This window comes from Hyperolius riggenbachi, chromosome 4 (genome assembly GCF_040937935.1).
Source record: "Hyperolius riggenbachi isolate aHypRig1 chromosome 4, aHypRig1.pri, whole genome shotgun sequence".
Lineage (NCBI taxonomy): Eukaryota > Metazoa > Chordata > Amphibia > Anura > Hyperoliidae > Hyperolius > Hyperolius riggenbachi.
This window is the reverse complement of record NC_090649.1, coordinates 423,391,526-423,413,853: the sequence shown is the minus strand read 5'-3', so window position 1 is coordinate 423,413,853 and position 22,328 is coordinate 423,391,526. Positions and strand designations below refer to the sequence as shown.

The window sequence follows — 22,328 nt, the reverse complement described above, 5'->3', positions numbered from 1 at the left end:
TCATGCGGCCCATAGACTTCCATTAGCTGCAAAAACACAGCGTTTTCCACAACGTTTGTGTTTCTGCTAAGTGTGCACCTAGCTAGAGGAGGATGTATGCAGTGTCTCGCCCCTGAGATAATTGGGCAGGATTTCAGCTCTGTGAAACAAAATCCCCATAATCAGGATTTCATTACATGAACCCCTGGTTCTAGGCAAAGGCCTCTATTAGAATTCTATATTTAAAGCAAAACATGCTATATACCTACAAACTGTGCAGGGATAACACACACGGATTAAGAGATTGCAGCCTATAAAAGACAAGGTAACTGGACCCAGAGTGCAGCTTTTGTGCTATTCTGTGTAGATGGGTGTTTTGTACACCATATAGGCCCAATTTACTCAGGTAATTGAAGCTGAGGTACAGGCGAGTTTCCACAACAGCTGCTCTTTCCCCACACCTGCTTCCTCTGTATCACTGAATATAGGCATCACACCTGTACCATAATCCAAGACCAGGTGCCCATCGGCTGGATAACATCTACATCCTTGAAAGCAGAGTTCAAAATGTCTGTGTGACCCAGTAAACATTGTACACAATGTACACAAAGGAGAGCAGATTGATTCTTGTCAGATTTGGAAATTCTTAGCTCGCTGCAGATTGAAAGGGAAAATTATTTTCAACAGCACTAAACTGCAGAAGCACTTGTGTAGCGTTACACCAACACTAGCACAGCACTCTGACTTGTAGCTGAGAGCTGTACTTCGGAAAAAAATATGTGGAGGGCAAGGGCGTAACTACAAATCAAGAGGCCCACCAGCGAAACTTTGATGGGGCCACCTAAAATTCCTAACCCTTGCCCACCACCCCTTGAGGCCCTCACAGCCTGGGGGCCCATCTTGAAGGGGTCTTGAAACAAGTGTGGACATCATGATCTTCACAAGTGTAGCCACAAAAACGCCTGATCTGAAGCATGGACCCCTTTATCAGATGGAGTGTAGTATTTTCGGCCCCCCTTGCAGCTCTGGGCCCCCCTGTTGTTGCAGGGGCTGCTTTTCTCTAGCTACGCCCCTCTTGGAAGGCTCTCTACTGTCCATTTTTTTGAAAGGCACAATCCTTCTTTTGTGTCTTTCATACCTGATTTCGGGGTAATACCTAGGATGTGGGTATGTTGGGCAGCAAAGATTACCTTTTTCTTTTGCTATAACTTTCCATGCTGCAGTCTCGATGCATCAGGCACACTGTGAGTATGTTTAATTAGGCCCACAGATTGCACATTGTGATTCTTTGCCTTAATATGACGTGAACAATATAACTGGGCAATCACATTGTGACCAGCCAGCGATGGTGCATTTAGGCCTGGAACCCACTAGCAGTGCTTTTCTGAGCGCTTTGCAATTTGAAAGCTCTTGCTAATGTATTGCTATGAGTGCACATTTGTAATACCAGTCCAACCGTGCATACCTGTTCATGTTCACTGCACCTGCGTGACAGCACGCAGTGTTATATAATACCAGTCACAGCATAACTGTTCACAGCATCTGTGTGTGTGACAACTGCACATTGTATTGTGTAATACCAGTCCGTGCATACCTGTAACTGCACCCGTGACTGACCGCACATTGGGCCTGATTCACAAAGCGGTGCAAACTGTTAGCACGCTGGTGAAATGTCCCTTATCACGCCTAAACTCAGTTTAGGCATGATAAGTTTAGGCATGATAAGTTTAGGCGTGATAAGTTTAGGCGTGATAAGTTTAGGCATGATAAGTTTAGGCATGATAACTATAGCACCAACTGGGTTAGCACCACAGTACACAGCTGATCAAAAGTTTTGCGCTAGCAAAGTCTGGTGCGCGAAACGTTGCATAGAGTTTAATGGCGCTGCTTTGCGTGCTGGACTTTGCAATCTAAACGTATCTAAACTTATCACGCCTAAACGTATCACGCCTAAACTTCTCATGCCTAAACTTATCATGCCTAAATTTATCATGCCTAAACAGAGTTTAGGCATGATAAAATGGTTATCACGCCTAAAGTCTTTAACTGGGTTATCACCGCTTTGTGAATCGAGCCCATTGTATTATATATTATATATTCAGCAGTCAGTGCATTCATTTTCACTGGACCTGTGTGTGTGACAGCTGCACATTGTATTGCGTAATACCAGTCAGTCCATACCTGTAACTGCACCTGTATTATATACCAGCAGTCACTGCATACCTTTTATTGCACCTGTGTGACTGCACATTGTTGTACCAGCAGTCCCCTTTTCACTGCACCTGTGTAACCGCACATTGTATTAGTCAAGTCAGTGCATACCTTTCACTTCAGCCTCCCCAATATGGACAAAACAAGATGCAGAGCCAGAGGCAGGCCACCCGGCAGGTCTGTTCAAGGTCGAGGTGACGTGATTTCGTGCGGCCCTGGACCAAAGTACAGTGTTCAGAAGGCATGTGCCATCAACTCCCAAGATTGCCAGGACGTACTTGACTATTTAACACAGAACACCTCATCTTCCTCAGCTTCTGCACGGAAATGTGACATATCTTCCTCCGCAGCCACCACTGCTACTACTAGCACCACATTCGGTCCATTTGACACTTCACAGGAGTTATTTGGTGGGGAATGAACTGATTCACAGCCATTCTTGTTACAAGATGATAGCGCTAAGCATGTTACACCACCACCTCATATGTCTGAGTTAGGCGCCAGTATGGACCTAAAGTGTGATGATGATGAAGTACCTGTTGTTGGTGCAGTTTTGGAGGTGTCTGATACAAGCGAAGCTTTGGAGGATGATCATGATGATGATACTGCCATGGATGCCACGTGGGATCCTAATAGACAAGATGACCAGGGGGACAGTTCAGAGGGGGAGTCAGAGAGGAGTAGGATGAGACGAGTTACTGAAAGAAGCAGGGGGAACTCATCGTCAGAAACAGCTGGTGGCAGTGTCCGGTGGCATGTACCGCCACCTATGGACAGCCAGCCAACATGCTCTTCAAGGTCAGCTGCTGACACCGCCACCAAAGTGCTATCATTCCAGGGCTCAGTGGTGTGGAGTTTTGTTTTGTCAGATGAGAGCAATGCCTTCTGTACTATCTGCGATCAAAGATTGAGTCGTGGAAAGACCAAAACCCACATAGGGACAACTGCCTTACGAAGGCACATGGTGAAAAAGCACAAACGGCAATGCTGTGGTTTCTCAAATTTTTTTTAAATCCTCCTAACATTATACATGTTTTATATCGAGTGTGGTGAACTACTCAAATGGGAATTCTTTACTATTGAATTAGCATGACCTTCTCCCAACTATTATATACATAGACATCTTTAGGCTTGTCAGGGGATCTCTGCATAATGTTGCTTACTGAAAATTCCAAAGCCAGTATAAAATGTACCCGGTCTCCCAGAATGCCAAACATTACTGGGAGGGTGGGGCTACATTCAATATGCAACAATACAGGATCTTCTCAAAAAATTAACATATTGTGATAAAGTTCATTATTTTCTGTAATGTACTGATAAACATTACACTTTCATATATTTTAGATTCAAATACACACAACTGAAGTAGTTCAAGCCTTTTATTGTTTTAATATTGATGATTTTGGCATACAGCTCATGAAAACCCCAAATTCCTATCTCAGAAAATTAGCATATTTCATCCGACCAATAAAAGAAAAGTGTTTTTAAAACAAAAAAAGTCAACCTTCAAATAATTATGTTCAGTTATGCACTCAATACTTGGTCGGGAATCCTTTTGCAGAAATGACTGCTTCAATGCGGCGTGGCATTGAGGCAATCAGCCTGTGGCACTGCTCAGGTGTTATGGAGGCCCAGGATGCTTCGATAGCGGCCTTAAGCTCATCCAGAATATTGGGTCTTGTGTCTCTCAACTTTCTCTTCACAATATCCCACAGATTCTCTATGGGGTTCAGGTCAGGAGAGTTGGCAGGCCAATTAAACACAGTAATACCATGGTCAGTAAACCATTTACCAGTGGTTTTGGCACTGTGAGCAGGTGCCAGGTTGTGCTGAAAAATGAAATCTTCATCTCCATAAAGCTTTTCAGCAGATGGAAGCATGAACCCACTTTTGAACCATAAACAGCGGCAGAAGCGCCTGACCTGGGCTACAGAGAAGCAGCACTGGACTGTTGCTCGGTGGTCCAAAGTACTTTTTTCGGATGAAAGCAACTTTTATATGTCATTCAGAAATCAAGGTGCCAGAGTCTGGAGGAAGACTGGGGAGAGGGAAATGCCAAAATGCCTGAAGTCCAGTGTCAAGTACCCACCGTCAGTGATGGTCTGAGGTGCCATGTCAGCTGCTGGTGTTGGTCCACTGTGTTTTATCAAGGGCAGGGTCAATGCAGCTAGCTATCAGGAGATTTTGGAGCACTTCATGCTTCCATCTGCTGAAAAGCTTTATGGAGATGAAGATTTCATTTTTCAGCACGACCTGGCACCTGCTCACAGTGCCAAAACCACTGGTAAATGGTTTACTGACCATGGTATTACTGTGCTCAATTGGCCTGCCAACTCTCCTGACCTGAACCCCATAGAGAATCTGTGGGATATTGTGAAGAGAAAGTTGAGAGACGCAAGACCCAACACCCTGGATGAGCTTGAGGCCGCTATCGAAGCATCCTGGGCCTCCATAACACCTGAGCAGTGTCTCAGGCTGATTGCCTCAATGCCACGCCGCATTGAAGCAGTCATTTATGCAAAAGGATTCCCGACCAAGTATTGAGTGCATAACTGAGCATAATTATTTGAAGGTTGACTTTTTTTGTTTTAAAAACACTTTTCTTTTATTGGTCGGATGAAATATGCTAATTTTTTGAGATAGGAATTTGGGGTTTTCATGAGCTGTATGCCAAAATCACCAATATTAAAACAATAAAAGGCTTGAACTACTTCAGTTGTGTGTATTTGAATCTAAAATATATGAAAGTCTAATGTTTATCAGTACATTACAAAAAATAATGAACTTTATCACAATATGCAAATTTTTTTTTAGAAGATCCTGTATATAGCTATAGGAAGTGTTTATGAGGCTGAAAACAGGAAATTTACTGTAAGAGTGGGTATCCTGAATAATTTACTGCATTCTATTATATGTAACTACAGTGCCTCTGTAAAGGGGAACTATCAAAGAAACTGTCTTTCTGTAAACCCCACACATCTATAGAGCTTTTAGACAGCAGCAATAGAAGGCTTTTCAGCATCCTCTGATGACAGCCTGTGTGAAAAATAAAGCTTTTGTAACAGTGTGTGTTGGCATCAGGGCTAGAGCTGTAGCATGTAGATAGGTTCCACTTCTCTGTCGCTATTCACAGAGGAATGATTTACTGTTTGTTTCTGCCCTGCTTACAGCAACACTGCTTTTTCACAGATAATATGAGAACAGCTGAGGGATTTTTTAGATACAGAGAAGGATCTGAAGAGAAGGACCTGTACTTTTTCCTTACTTGGATGCTTCCCCACCCCCATCCAGAATGAGCTCTTCCTGGCTGTAAACGCTGTCTACACACAGAGCTGCAGCTGATGAGCTATGTATACACTATTTGAAACTATATTTCTGCTTTCTATCATTATAAACACATTTTACTCACAGTATTAAAGCCTGTGAAGATTGTTTCTGTATGCTGAATGTTCTTGACACAGTCCTCCATAGTAATTCCCACAGTGAAAACTGTTCTCTGTAGCCTAGCAAGAAAATTTTGTATTTGTAGTTTTCCAAAATTAGTAGCTGGCATTATTCCTTGTATTAAGTCAATTATTCTGGACCGATAAGAGGCAAATTGAATAAATGTAATGATCCGCTCGGCTGTCTGCACAGACAGACAGCTGTTTGACCATTCCTTAAGTCTGAGGGCTGCAGGTCTCTGGAAAAGAGACCTGTCTTTGCTTTGCAAGTTTCAGACCTGCTCTGCTGCTGAGGAATTTGCATATATTTGTTATGCAGATTGCCTAGCTGCCTCCTTTGAAGGCTGGCAGTATAAATACCATGTTCTCCCAGAATCCTTTGCTGGTCATCTTAATGGTTTGTTACTGCTAAACACTCCTAGAGTGTCAGCCTTGCCTGTTTGTTAAAGGTTATCTTAGAGTAATTCTTGGGACTGTACTAGGCATTCCCTCTAGTGTAGTCGGATTGTATTATCTGTTTTGCCTGTACAGTCTTTGTGTCTCGATTGCCTTGTCGCCAGCGGCGGTTGACAGGGAATCGCTCTGTCTGTCTGGGGGTGCTAACCAGAGCAGCGGTTGCTACTGGTAGCCCCTTCTTTTTATCTGTCTGGATCGCACTCGCCCTAGTGGTAGTGGCAGTGCCTCCTTCTGTATTCTGCCTCAGGGGTGCTAACTAGAGCAGCGGTTGCTACTGGTAGCCCCATCTGTTTGTCTGTCTGGATCGCACTCGCTCTAGCGGTAGCAGCGGTGGTTCCTTCTGAACTCTGTCTGGGAGTGTAGGCCAGAGCTGCGGTTGCTGCTGGCCGCTCCTCCTCTCTGTCCTGTCTTGTACGGACGCTTGCTGTAGGCTCGGTGAGGTAACCGTTAGCAAGCGTTTGCGTTCTTTACCTTGTGTTTGTGTGTCATTGGTTAGTTAGGGTGGCACGCTTATCACTGGGCGCCTAACGCGTGGTGATCGTGTAGAAACACGTTCGCTGTTGCGAATGAGTGCGGGGTTCGCATTTAGCTAGCGTTTGTTATTTTCTTTACCTTCTGATAAGTTGTTTGCTGTGCCTTTGCTATTCTCGTACTCTGCTCTGTTCTGCATTCTGTCACTTCTGGCAATCGCATCTCTTGCGATTGCGTTCCCACTTTGTTTCCGCTGTTGTGTGTTCACCATCGCTGGGTGGCGACTAGATTGGTGGACACACATTTATTCTGTCCCTGTGATCTTTCTCTATTAGGGCTATCCAGCCCTACTTTGCCTTTATCTGTACAATTCCCATCTAGCATCTGTGGCCGTGCAGAGGCTGTGCTCGTCGGCACTCCACAGCTCCATCTGCTGGTGGGAATTGCCCTCTACTGGTGCATTGCATCCAAGCTGGGTACTATCTAATTATATGCTTGTGGAGGATTTCCGCTGTGTCAGCGCGCATCTTTTGCGCTGACCACGGAAATAGAAACCCGCAAACGTTACAATAAATTAGAAGAAACATTTATAGAGAAAACCAGGGCCGGTTTAAGGGGACCTGTGCTCCTGGGGCAAACTACAGTGTTGGGGGCCCCCAAGTTCAAGACGCCCCCCCCTCGCTATTACCCCTCTGCTCCCCGGGGCCCTGCAGGCAGCCATAATTACCTATTAGTCCCGGGGGGTGAGAGGACGGGCAGTGGCTACACTCTGAGACACGCTGTCTCTCTCCCACTCTATGACCCAGCACGTTATTTGTAGCCGCTGCTTGTCCGCTCACCCATCGGGACTAATAGGTAATTACGGCTGCTTGCGGGGCCCCGGGGAGCAGGCAAAATGTAGCAGGGTCGGTGCTGCGGGGGCCTCAGCAGAGGTCGGGGCCCTGGGGCAAATGCCCCCTTTGCTTCTATGGTAGCGCCAGCCCTGCCGAGAACCTGCTATCCTGGTTGTATGACCATCTGGGGTCAATAGGGTACGAATACAGTACAATATGGTATTGTGATAAGTGGGAAAAGGAGCTTGGAGAAAAATTAGATGAACTTGCATGGGGTAAGATTATCTGGTTCTGGTTACCCAGAAACAGTAGTACTCAGCTATTACAATTTAAGATCATTACCAGATGGTACTTCACTCCTGAGAAATTATATCAGAGCAAGTTAAGAGAAAATAATCATTGTTAGAAATGTGATGCTGAGGTGTGGAATCTGTCACATATGTTATGGTACTGCCCAATAATACAATCTTTTTGGTCAGAAATAGAGCTATTTATTAAAAAATATATTGCTCCAGATGGTGATATAATAAATGCCATGGTGGCAATTTTTGGCCTCAGCCAAAAAGGAGAAAATAAGATGGTGGAACTTTTGCTATACATTCTCTCACTAGCAGCAAAAACCATCATAGTGAGGGACTGGAAATCCACAAACAAACCCTCAAAAAAAGAATGGATGAAACTATCATCACACTTGCTATTGATGGAATCGGGGGAGGAGGGAGAACCAGAAGGTGGCCCATGTAAAAACTTTCGGATGGTTAGAGAGCTGTAGGAAAAGGCAAGGGAAAAACACGATGGGAGGGAAGAGAGGATGGAAAATATGGGATATTAGGTATGAATAAGTGAGGTGTAGATATACAGTATATGGTTAGATGAATAGATGGATGATGTGGTACAAGAACCATTTTGTTTGGTTGGCGATTGGGAGACAGAATGTGTTGAAAGTAAGGTAACGGATTTAAGTAATGAATGGGTAGTGTTCAAGTATGGGAGACTGAATGAAACTTGGCGTACATAAATTGACATGTATACTATGAATCCAGAGACTGGGGTCATTTCGACCCTTTTCTCTCTTATTTTGTCATCTTATAATCAAAAAATCAATAAATTATCAAACGATGATGCAAAATGAACTCAACACAAGCGGGCTTCAGTGAAGCACATTTGTTCTAGTTGGGTACACTACAAATATGTACGCTGAGTTGAAAAGAAAAAAGAAAAAAAGAAAACTGTTCTCTGTAAATCAATATGTCAGTTTTTTTACATAAAAAATGAAAAGACGAAAAAAAAAACCCCGCTGTATTGCTATTTGCTTGTAATTACTGGAAATATATGTGGCATTTAGAATTTTAGTTACCTTTGATAGTTGTCCTTTAACCACTTTGTCCTCCTTGACGTATAAAAACGTCAAGGAGGACAGGCGCGCTCCCGCGGCCGATCGCGCGCGTGCACGCGCACTCCCGGCCGCGGAGTCGGTAGCCACGGAATCAATGTATCGGGCTGGGGAGCCCGATCATTGATTCCTCTCCCCCGCTGAAAAAGCGACAGCTTCTCTCGGAAGCTTCGCTCTTTCTGAAACTGTGTCCCTCTAAGCGTACATTGTACGCTTAGAGTGACGTCATGTAAAAAAAAATCGAGATTGCCATCTTGTGGCCAAAAAGTAAAACTACATGTAAATGCCCAAAAACATTACAATACACCAATATTTCCCCAAATAAAACACTTTTAAAACCCACCCTCCCAAAAATGCCCACATAAAATGTTTAATAAAAAAAAACCAAAAAAAACATTACTATAAAAAAAACAAAAACACATAAATATTTACCTAAGGGTCTAAACTTTTTAAATATCTATGTAAAGATGAAATATTTCTCTCTATTTTTTTTTATAAGCTTGTAAATAGTGATGTATGCAAAACGGAAAAAATGCTCTTTTATTTCCAAATAAAATATTGTCGCGATACATTGTGATAGGGACATAATTTAAATGGTGAAATAACCGTGACAAATGGGCAATAACAATACGTATTTTTTTTCTTATTCTTCCTGTTAAAATGCATTTACAGTAAAGTGGCTCTTAGCAAAATGTACCCCCCAAAGAAAGCCTAATTGGTGGCGGAAAAAACAAGATATAGATCAGTTCATTGTGATAAGTAGTGATAAAGTTATAGGCTAATGAATGGGAGGTGAACATTGCTCGGATGCATAAGCTGAAAACGACTGAGATGTTAAGTGGTTAAGCTAAGCACTTGGCAACCAAACAATTAGTGATGCAATAGTGGAACCATGTTTGGTAACCCTTGGTACATACCTGGTCTGGCACACTTTGTATTCTGCAGCTGATTTCCAGTCCAGTGCTCATGCTTTTCTGAGAGATCTGTTTCATTATATGTTTAATTTGCACTAACTACTGAAGATGCAGAATGGAAAAAGCAGCTCCAGGTCTGGAAACATAGAAAACCTCATTAAACACGTCTCCTGTACAAGTAAGCCTGGAACAATTCAGATTAATTGCATTTAGCTAATCAGAATTAATTTATCCTATTATACTAAGGGGAAATATTTATTGCAATGCAGATTATAATGCTGCAGAGGGATTTGCATTTCATAAAGTAGCAGAATGCAAAAAAACTGTGTTTAATGTGTTTTTAATTGAAAAATCTTTCCCTAAGCAGCAATCACGTTCCCGATGAGGGGCTGTTGTTTAACTGTACGTGGAAAGTAGAACCGGGCTGCATTGTAGATCCTCTTTCAGAGTAACATGAACACATTTACAGAGGACATCTATCGGCAAATGTTATATCTATATAAATGTTATATCTGCAAATGTTATTACAGCAATGATATATTAAATACACTGTAATATCGGGGAGGCTGTACTCTATCAGGAATCCCAACTACACAGACACACAGAGATGCATCCTGTTGTAAAGGGTGTCTGACTGTGGGCGTCTATCATTTGCAGCTACAGTTCGCATAGTGGGCAGCCCTGGCTTTCACTATTTTAGCAGGTGCACTTTTCAACAGGACATTGGCGGGTGTGGTAGTTTAAATATGGGAAGAAGAGGGTAAGGTTAGGCACCCACCGGGGAGGTTAGGCTTAGATGCCCATCCAGAGGGGAAGGGGGGGTTAAGGTTAGGTGCCCACTGTGGCAAATGGGGTTAGGCACCACCAGGGAGGAGGTTAAGGTTAGGCACCCTCTAGAAGAGTTAAAGTTAAACATCACTCGGGGTTAAGGTTAGGCACCACTGGGAGGGTGGTTAAGGTTAGGTGCCCACCACGGGGAGATTATGGTAAGGCCTCCTCCAGGAGGGTTGAAGTTGGACATCACTCGGGGTTAAGGTTAGGCACCACTGGAGGGGTGTGTGTGTTAAGGTTGGGTGTCCACGGGGAAGGGGGGGGGGGCAGGCGGCTTATGAGGTAGGAGAGGTAAATCACCCATCCAGGCTCCAGCGACATGATACTCATTCCACCACTAGCATCTCTGTCTTCATGGCACTGGTTGACTGGATAGAGATAGCACCATGGAGGCAGCAGGATGGGTAGGCAATGAATTTTAGCAGCTACTCTGCATGCGAAGGAGAGCATATCTGGCTATTTAATTATATACAGCGGCCCCTCTGGCTATCTAGCACTCTATTGGGAGCCTCTTTGGTTTCCTAATACTCTATGGGGGTTACATCTGGCTACCTAATACTCTATGGGGGCACTTTGGCTACGTAATATTCTGGGGCACACTTGCTATCTAATACTCTATGAGGTGGCACATCTGCAAAATGGCGGCTAAATCATTGCTTTACCTGGGGCTCTGTATAGTCATAATCTGTCTTTGACCTATGTTGGTGGTCGGTCATAGGTCATAGCAATCCACACAGAAATCCAGTCTGGACTTGACCATTGGCAAGAGATGCTTCTCCAAACTTAAATTATATTCTTTAAAGGTGATACAGCATAAGGAAAGTACAACGTTTCGGGCTACGTGCCCTTTGTCAACGCACTTGACGAAGGGCATGTAGCCCACAACGTTGTGCTCTCATTATGCTGTATCACCACTAACAAGAATTTAAGTTTTGGAGAAGCATCACTTGGCAAGGGTCAAGCCTAGACTGGTTTTCTGTTTGGATTGCTATGACGTTTAGAGGTTTGATGGTCTTCTCACCAGACCTGTGACTCTCCTACGGATAACTTCCACACACTGAAGCCTGTGGATTCACTTTTGTTTGTGTTGGTCAGTGGTCAAACACACAATGATAGATTTTGAGCAATAAAAAGCTCCACCCACGTTTAGGATATTTAGTCATTTACAGAGACCATGTTTTGGTCCAGAGTAGATGTACTTTTTCACAGAAACAAAGATTCTGTTAGAGGATGCAAGTTGCAGTGAGGACAGGTAGCCACACATGCTGAAGCACGCTCCACAACACACTCTGCATACGGATGGTCCCCAAACATGTCACCAGCGGTATGTCGCCCATGCATAGCTCCCCTTCCCCCCCTTACTTTACATTTAAAGTTTGTGTGTCAAAAAGTTAGCCTACCCGTGGTGATATACGGTATACCTTTTCAAGACATACTACAGGCCCACAATGGGGGAGGAGGGTGGTATTGTGTGAGAAAACTGTTTTTAAGAATTTTATTGAGTGCTAATATATCACTTTGCCGGTTGCAGAGAGACAGGTATGCTAGTGAAATCGGATTCTTATTCAAGTAATATTTTCCTGTGTCCTTTTATATGTTCTGTGTCTGTAGATGGTCAATATTCTTAGAGTTCAGCAGAGTGAGGGTCGGCATGAACCACAGACAAAACTTATACTTATGAATCTGAGGCTACACATGTTTGCACATGTAATATAATGTTTATGAAGGGACTGGCTAGGACATAACAAGAAGTTTGGGCGTTAGAGCAGCAGTCTAGCTGCAGCACTGCGACACTACCATAGCCTGTTTTCCTGTCTTGTATTAATCCTCAGACCTTAATGCTGAACAACATTTGTGTCATTGTCTACACAAATTTAATTTGTTTATGCACCAGTTCAGTTAATCCTACAATCTGCTTTTCTCAAATGAGGCCGGATAATGGAGACATGGTTCCTCACAGGTCTTCAGGCTTTTAAATTCTGATAAAATCAGGATTCTTCACTGGGTCTTGCCACTGCTCTGAATTAAGCCACTTTAAATGTAATTACCAGAGCTGGCTGTACATCAGGAACATCCATTAAAAAAATTGATTGACTATGCTGTTATGGGGAGGCATTTTACGAACAAACGATCCTGATGGGTCCTGAGTTGTAAATTATGAAAGCAAAAAAAAGGTGAAAGGAAAAAAAAATCAAGTAAATACTTTATCAGCCGTTAATGAGAGATTCACTGGATAACTCAGTATTTTCTTCTTTGGAAAACAGCTACTTCACTGAAGCGTGGTGCATGGCCATCTATCACGATCGCTTTATTGATTTCCAGCAAGAGGTGCATGAAATCCTAGCAGCCAAGAAGGTAAGAAAATCACTTCCATCTTTTCTTTACAAGGCCTGCCTTTGCCCTAGAAGATAGCAGCTTGTTATGACTGTTCACTTTGTTGTGCATTCTGACAGCCTTCAGAAAGAAAAAAGGTATTCGAGTACGCCTTACATAATTCTACATGGCTATTACTGTGGGATTCAGAGAACTGAAGATAAAGTGTTATGAACATAATATTTGATGGTAACAAAAAACCTATAGGAATCACATTTTATCCTGGCAAGAAGCCACATTCTACTGTCCATGGTAATGAAGAGACAGAAAGCTGGTAATCAGCGGTGACTGGTAGGGTTCAATAGATGGATGCTGGAACACAGTGTGCTCACAACCCAAGAGCACGTAATATAGCAGTTGTAGAGAACAGTGCTGGGCATCAGTGTGACTTGCTCCAAAACTTTAATCCATCTGGTACAGTACTGTTACAGCATAAACGGCCCAACAGCCATTTCATGGGTCTCCCCGCTTCGTCAGAGGCACAAGGCCTCTGACGAAGCAGGGGGATCCGTAAAAATGTCTGTTAGGCTTTCCTTACATTTCTTTATGCTGCACTGTACCCAGTGGATTAAAGTGTTGAAGCAAGTCACACTGGTGCCCAGCTCTGTTGTCTACAACTGCCACATTCCACTGTCCATGGCCTATATCTGTCCCACGCTGCTGTTTTTTTTTTCTATCCCTTCCCATTTCAACAGGTGTCAGGATACATTGCATTGCTTGACTATTCGTGATTTGGCAAAATACCTACCTAGCTGGGACACTATCAGTAGAACACATGCCATTGAGCAGTAATGTGCACTTCACACTAGTGTTGGTGTTTCGAATCCAGCACCACATTGTTCAGAAACTTGAACATACACATTTAGCACTGCTTCAGTGCAGAGCACCAGGGCGGTATGCGTTTTATGGAAGGAGAAAGTATGCAACGCCCCCCGCCCTGCTGTTTCATGCTGAATTGATGCTGAGTGTGGGTGTTTGTGTTCTGAACTACGTGGTGCTGAATTCATAGTTAAATAGTTATTTGGGTTTATAAAAAGACATACGTCCATCGAGTTCAACCAGAAAACAAATTACAACACCAGCCTGCTCCCTCACATATCCCTGTTGATCCAGAGGAAGGCGAAAAACCCTTACAAGGCATTGTCCAATTAGCCCCAAAAGGAAAAAAATTCCTTCCCGACTCCAGATGGCAATCAGATAAAATCCCTGGATCAACATCATTAGGCATTACCTAGTAATTATAGCCATGAATGCAAGGAAAGCATCTAAGCCCCCTTTAAATGCAGATATAGAATTTGCCATAACTACTTCCTGTGGCAACTCATTCCACATCTTAATCACTCTTACTGTAAAAAACTCTTTCCTAAATAAATGGCTAAAACATTTTTCCTCCATGAGCAGATCATGTCCCCCTAGTCTATTGTAAAAGCCTAGGGACAAAAAGCTCATCCGCTAAGCTTTTATATTGCCCTCTGATGTGTTTATACATGTTAATTAGATCCCCTCTAAGGCGTCTATACACACTTGCAGGGCTGGTTTAAGCAGCCCCGGGGCAAAAATAACCTGGGGACCTCCTACCCTAGGGCAAAGTCAGTCACCCCCCCCCCCTCCCCAAACACCCTGGCAGCCAGCTCCCACTATAGGTAGGGTGTTGAACCCAGTATAGGTAGAGTGCTGCACCCAGTATAGGCAGAGTGCTGCCCTAGTATAGGTAGAGTGCTGCCCCTAGTATAGGCGGAGTGCTGCCCTGGTATAGGTAGAGTACTGCCCCCAGTATAGGTAGAGTGCTGCCCCCAGTATAGGTAGAATGGTGATCCCCAGTGTAGGTAGATTTCTGCCCCAGTATAGGTAGAGTCCTGCCCCCAGGATAAGTAGAGTGGTGCCCTTAGACTAGGTAGTAAGGTGTCCCACTCAATTTGTCTCAGACCTGCAAATCAGTACGGCGACCATCAGACCCCAGAGCAGCACGGCGAATGACAGACTTGCAGATCAGCACAGGACTCGATTCAGAGCAGCCACAGCAACCACGTGCACCACTTCAAATGCAGGAAGTGATGAGTAACGTCACTTCCACATTTGAAGTCTGCGGCACTGTGTGCTGCTCTCTCTCTGGTCTGTCATTTGCTGCACTGCTCCAGGGTCTTATAGCCGCCCCACTGATCAGCAGGTCTGAACGGGGGCCATGGAAAAGCAAGGGCAGTAGTAGGCCATTTTTAAAGAGACAAAGGGGGACGCTTGGGGGCCCCTACAGACCCTGGGCCAATTGCCCCCTTTGCCTCTATTGTAGCACCGGCCCTGCATACTTGTGAAATGTGTTGTTTAGGTTCCCATCAGCTCCTGGAGGCAGCCCAGTCTCTCTTAATAACCTCTTGGAGGTGACATAGTGTTTTTCACTGCGTATTGGAGGGAAGCATGGCTGTTCTAGCATAAAGTATAAGGAGTGGTGAAAGGGACATGTATTCAGTGAGGGAAGCATGACATTTTGAGGGCAAGTGGTTGACCCTGGGACGCAGTGCAGGGGGTTGTGGAAGGGAGGCAACACAGATGACAGGAGTGCTTCAGGCTCCATGTGTGTCTGACAAATAGTGAGGTTAAGTGACCCCAAACATGAAGACCCTCAAAGATGAGTATGGGGGTTGTTGAGGCATTGGGGGTGTATGGTTAGATTAGTAAAGGGGTGAGGGAATGGATAAGTAACAAATAAAAACATTCTCAGAATTGAAATTTAAATAGTACAGAAATGAACTACTACGGGCAGGGGGGGGGGGGGTGACTTCAGCCGATTAGGCTGCATTAGTTAAGTCTGAGGGGAAATAGAGAAGCAAAAAAGGACAACCCAGGTTGCCCTGCAACTTCCTTTTTGTGTACCAAATTGTGTGTGTACCAGATAAGAGTCAGGTAAACTGGAGAATGATCATTTATCAACAAGAAAAGTAATAGTGTTTTTAACTTTTGGATTGCCTGGTTAGCATACTACTTGTTTACCAGATAAAAATAAAGAAATGATTTTTTATTTTATGCCCGACACTTACACTTTAAAGTTTAATGAAGAACAAAGCATTGAATAAAACTATTCCCCAAGTTATATCAATGATTGCAGTGCATTTACAAGTTTCAGTTGCTGCTGATGATCTGCTTTGAAGGATCATGCTTTATCTGCCTCTGAAAACGTAAGCCTTGTACACACGTTGGATAAAAGTAATTTGAAACGTCCAATGACTGACAGCTATCGCCATATCGGACTACAATCAGTATAAAAAATGTAGCCAAACAATGTTAAACGACCACGACAAGCAATCAATATCACATATTCTGGCTGATCCAACCGGCAGATCAATGCAGATGACTATTGTAACGATATTGTGTAGTGAATGTGTACAATGTTGTTTAACCAAGAAGGCATGCATGCATACGTCGTGTGAAATGACACATCCACTTCCGTGCGCAGCATTCAAAAATAATTGTTTGGAATATTGGTGTCCATGCACAAGATCATTTAAACTACTTTATCTTGCATGTGTCCATTCATGTGTCTTGCTCTCAGTTTGAATGACCTGCCAGTAGTCCTTCCATACCTCTTGCTGTGCTAACAAAGATAAGCACGTTCTCCCAGGCCTTGTATATCCTTCATCAAGCTAATTTGATTGTCTCTGGAAATGTCCATCAAGATACGTGCCTCTAATTATCTTTCAGACTAATTTACAGGCATTAGTTTGAATTTTGACTAAAGACAGAGTCTAACCGTACATGGGTCAAAATAATGCTATTTCTTCCAGTTTGAATATTAATAATCATCAGTAAACTTATGTCTAATAAATGTATAATTATACAGTAATGTTCAACTACTATACACAGTAAAACAGGGACACAAAAAAGTCAATTACTCCACAACTATCCAAGTTAGTCATGATGCACATTTTTTTTATTTATCTAAAGCAATGTACAATGATAAGTAACATGAAATGACCTGTAAATTGCCAGGACAATTAAGTATAACATCATACAAAAACATTTTTCCATACCATTTTGATTAAAATTGATCTGTTTTTAGTATGATGTGTGAGATCAACCAAAAACGTGAGGCTATAGAGAAGAGTCCATAATTATTCTTCTTAGCTACCTATATTTTTTTCAATACTCCCCACTCTGTTATATGTCTGTAAGCTTTACCTAGGTAGGTCAATGTGCATCAATAAGGTCAAATCTAGTTTTGAATTGTTCTGGTTTCAACAAATTAAATGCAATTATCCACTGGCCAGCAACTATTAACAAGAACTATAGTTTTTTGAACACCCATGAGACCTCACTGCTCTCTTTAAAGAGAGCCTGTGGGCCATTAAATATAATCTTCAGATTGGTGGACCACTCAAAAAGAGAGCAGACCTCTGCACGTGATTTGCAAATAATCCATCCAGTTACATTCACAATTAATCCTGATGTTCTTCCATCATCCAACAATCATCATTCTAACAATCATAGCAATGTTAGTACATTAGTTGATACATCTAAATAAAAGCCTTATAAAGGGGGAGTTTGAAGGTGAATGATGTCACTCTAGGGAAAACAAAAATGTATAAAATCAATAGTCTTTATTACAAAACAGGTTATAAAAAAACACTGCAGGCTAATACAGAACTGAACAGGACCTTTGGTATAATAATGAATAATACAAAATTGGCGACAGTGTTAATCTGGACACAATATATTTTCCTGGTCCACATAAAATATACACAAAAAGTAGTAAGTCCTTGGGCCATAATGAACACACATTTTATACCCTCAAATGAGTCCAATAGATATATAATTAAAGGAGTTATCAGGCTAATATGAACAAAATAAGTGCTACTTACCCAGGGCTTCCTCCAGCCCCAAGCTCCCAGCATGTCCCTTGCCGCAGCTCCCTCCTGGTCCCCGTCGATGACGTCATGCCGACCTGTACTGCGCCTGCGCGAGCGGCGCTGTCAATTACCGCCACGTGGACCGGAGTGGACTGCGCAGGCGTAGTAGTTCTGTGCCTGTGCAGTCCACTCCGGTCCACGTGGCAGTGATTGACAGCGCCGCTCGCGCAGGCGCAGTACAGGGCAACCTGAAGGTCGGCCTGACGTCATCACCGGGGACCGGGAGGGAGCTGCGGCGAACGGCTGCGTGCAGAACTGCGGCGAGCGATATGCTGGAAGCTTGGGGCTGGAGGAAGCCCCGGGTAAGTAGCGCTTATTCTGTTCATATTAGCCTGATAACTCCTTTAAGGAAGTCTATAAAGTGTAACTGTTAGAAAACTGAAAACATTTCATGAACACTTACATTTCAGCTCCACCTCCTTTCGACAGTATTGCTTTCTCTCCTGTGACTGGATCCTGAGAAAGGGAACTTTGTTCACAATACATGTTATGTGTTCTAACAGTTAGATGTTGCCTGCTGGGTGTGTGATATCCCTGCAAATGCACTGTGTACATAACCGTTGCAGATACACATTACCATGTATTATGAGCAAGCATGTCCTCGGAGAGAGTTCAGCAGAACTGAATTCCTCAATGTAATGTGGAGGCAGCTACACATTAAGCACACGCATGTATGATGGTCCATGTGTTACCAGCCAACCAACCATTTCTTGGATCAATTTTTATGAAAATGTAATGGTGTAGGGTAGTTTGTCAACTACTTGATTTATAAACCCAAGCATTTTTTCTGAGTTTTCAATCTTTTTTTTCCATAATTGGGGAAACATTGAACATATGTGTGTGGTACATTGGTCAGATTTTTGAAATGTTACAATCAGACATAAAGAATGATTGAAATTCTTGAATTGAAAAGATATTTAAAAAATTGTATGGCGTGTGGCCACCTTTAGGCTTCTTTCCTGCATGGTAACAAGCAGGTAACAACATAAAAAATTAGTAAGACAAAAAATAAAAATTTGAGCACTCCAGATAGTGTAATACTGTTATTTGTATATAATGGAACAATGAATGAGTGAAAATGTACTCACAAAAATGGGTTGCCACCACAGGCAACCACTATATGTGCAGATGGGGAGAGATTATCCTGTCCCCACTGAGGCTAAGAAGTCGCTCTCTGTAGAAAGGAAGAAGAAGGGCAGGAACGCCCATCCACTAGGTGGATAGTCAATACTTTGTGTATACAGAGGCAGCTGAAAGTATAAAATGTATTAAGAACAGTTTAAAATGGGGGGTACTAGAGGCGCTAAGAAAGTATAAAATGTATTAAAGGGGTTCTGTGGTAGTAAAAAAGTAAAACAAGCTGACACTTACCTGGGGCTTCTATCAGCCCCCTACAGTGGTGATGTCCCACGCCGTCCTCCTCTGATCACCCGTTCCCTGCCGCCGGCACCAGGCATTATTCGTCTGCATAGCCGAATAATGCGCGCTCCCGTTCCCATCATCGGGAGCTTACTGCACAGGCGCAGTACAAAGTTTTCTTGTACTGCGCCTGCTTAGTAAGCTCTGATGCGTGCGGGAGCGAGAGCTCGGCCGCACAGCCACAGTGTAATCACTCACGTGATTACACGGGGACCGGCATCGGGGAACGGCGCATCGGGAGAGGACGGAACGGGACATTACCGCTTCAGGGGGCTGATAGAAGCCCCAGGTAAGTGTCAGCTTGTTTTACTTTTTGACTAACACAAAACTCCTTTAAAAACTGTTTAAAATGGGGGGTACCCCCACCAGTACCCCTCATTTTAAACTGTTCTTAATACATTTTATACTTTCTTGGTACCTCTGTATACACTAAATAAAAAATTAGAGCTGCTGGCTAGAAAATTGTGCAAAATATGAATATAAACACATGGAAATGCCTCTGTACAATTCTATGGTGGCGTTCTCTATGTGGCTTCTGTCATTTATACATCTCCAAATGCAGCTTATCACTACAAATGACAACCTAAAATATTATACCTAAAAACATTTTGGTAGGTGAACAGAGGCGCCAGAAGGATAAAAGTACATAAAATTTTTAAAAAATTGCTGGGAGGAAGTGGTGGACTCGCCTCCGTTAAAGCAGACACCAAGGACTGTAAATATATAGATATAAACATTTATTGAAAATACCCCAAAGATGCAACGCGTTTCGCGGGCACAGCCCACTTCTTCAGGCAATAAGCAGGGGATAAACAACAGCAATTCAGTTATAGCAAGACAGAGGTGCTCTGTTTGCTATAACTGAATTGCTGTTGTTTATCCCCTGCTTATTGCCTGAAGAAGTGGGCTGTGCCCGCGAAACGCGTTGCATCTTTGGGGTATTTTCAATAAATGTTTATATCTATATATTTACAGTCCTTGGTGTCTGCTTTAACGGAGGCGAGTCCACCACTTCCTCCCAGCAATTTTTAAAAAAATGTTATGTACTTTTATCCTTCTGGCGCCTCTGCCCACCTACCAATATATTTGAGTCCACCCCAGGTGGAGGGGTGATCTACCCCCTTTCTTCCTATCTACAGAGAGTGACTTCTTAATCCTGAGTGAGGACAGGTCTAATCTCCTCACCTGCCTAATGAGTGGTTACCTAGGTGGTAACCCGTGTTTGTGAGTATTACCATCTCACTGTTTCATTTATCCAATCAATTTTGACATACTACACCATATTGGGCTCTTGATTTCTCTTCAACTTTATACCTAAAAACATGTCCCTTGTGTACTGCAAAGTGGAGGACTATGGGGATCTTCCACAAAAGTGTCTGAACATGGCACTTAACTGCTGCAGAAATCATCTGTGTAAACTGAGCGTAAAAGAAAAATTGCTACAATTATTATTGACCCTATCCCAAAACAATTTTAATTCCGTATCACTGCCTGCCCAAATAAAGATCACATGGTCTATGAACCAACGCCATAGAATAAGGCTTGCGGCAGTGTTACATTAAGTCCAGATTTTATATATTAGTATAATAAATGTACCTGTATTTTGTTTTCCCTATTATTACTTTTGATGTGTGGAAGGGGATTTTGTTTTTGATTAGTATGGGCAGCTGCAGCAGGGTGTATCGGAACTCATAATAGTAATAATAATAATAATAATAATAACATTTCTACAGCGCTTTTCTCCCATAGGACTCAAAGTGCTTAGGCTCTCTCAGATTAGTAATTGGTAGTATGATAAAGTATTAACACAACAAAATTATAATTCTGCAATTGCCTGACTGAACAGGTGGGTTTTCAGTCTGGATTTAAACACATCCAGGGATGGAGCTGTCCTGATCTGCTAAGTTAAGGAGCTCCATAGTGTAAGAGCAGCATGACAGAAGGCTCTGGGACCAAAAGTTTTTAGGTGGACTCTAGGTATGACTAGATTATTAGAACCTGTATATCTGAGATTGCAGGGATTGCTACACAGCTGCAACATTTCTTTCATGTATCCAGGGCCCAGATTATGTAGTGATGTAGAGAGCATTACAATAGTCCAGTTGAGATATAATGAAGGCATGAAAACTATGGTTGGCAGATCTTCTAGGGCAGGGGTCGGCAACCCGCGGCTCCGGAGCCGCAAGCGGCTCTTTTTCCCCTTTGCCGCGGCTCAGTCCCGGCTCCGGTGCTGCAGGGCTGCCCATTCTGACACTACACCGGTAGTGGGTGTCAGTGGTTGCTGCGCGCGTGTGACGTTTGCGCGTGTGACGTCACGTGTGCTGCCGCTGGCCGGCAGCCTATCAGAGAGGTCGCCGGACCAGTGCAGGGCTTCGGGCGGCCATTTTCCCGTAGCCCTGCAGTGTAGTGCAGGCAGGACGTGACGTCGGGAAGGAAGAGGAGCCGAGGGAGTTGCGCGCCACAAGGAGGTCGGGACCGGAGGTCGGGACAGGAGGAGATCGTGACAGGAGGTCTTCTTACTAGGTGAGTAAATGGGGTTTTCTTTTCAGATCTGCTGAAAAATTTGTGCATATTGGGGTCATTTCTGCTGAAGGATTTGTGCATATTGGGGTCATTTCTGCTGAAGGATTTGTGCATATTGGGGTCATTTCTGCTGAAGGATTTGTGCATATTGGGGTCATATTTGCTAATGATTTGTGCTGCATATTGGGGTCATATCTGCTAACGATTTGTGCATATTGGGGTCATATCTGCTAACGATTTGTGCATATTGGGGACATATCTGCTAACGATTTGTGCATATTGGGGGTCATTTCTGCATATTGGGGACATATCTGGTAACGATTTGTGCATATTGGGGGTCATATCTGCATATTGGGGTCATATCTGCTAACGATTTGTGCATATTGGGGACATATCTGCTAACGATTTGTGCATATTGGGGGTCATTTCTGCATATTGGGGACATATCTGGTAACGATTTGTGCATATTGGGGGTCATATCTGCATATTGGGGACATATCTGCTAACGATTTGTGCTTATTGGGGTTATATCTGTATATTGGGGACATATCTGCTAACGATTTGTGCATATTGGGGTCATATCT

The 22,328-nt window shown here is 43.2% G+C and overlaps 1 protein-coding gene across 3 annotated transcripts in view; it reads left to right on the top strand.

Moving 5' to 3' along the window:
- Positions 1 to 22,328, top strand: part of CFAP61 (cilia and flagella associated protein 61) — a 399,007-nt gene that overhangs the window by 342,048 nt on the left and 34,631 nt on the right. For all 3 annotated transcript variants that reach the window (XM_068232439.1, XM_068232441.1, XM_068232438.1), the window contains one exon: positions 12,796 to 12,886. In XM_068232439.1, the coding sequence (XP_068088540.1) occupies positions 12,796 to 12,886 (91 nt within the window). The remainder of the gene's footprint in view (positions 1 to 12,795; positions 12,887 to 22,328) is intronic.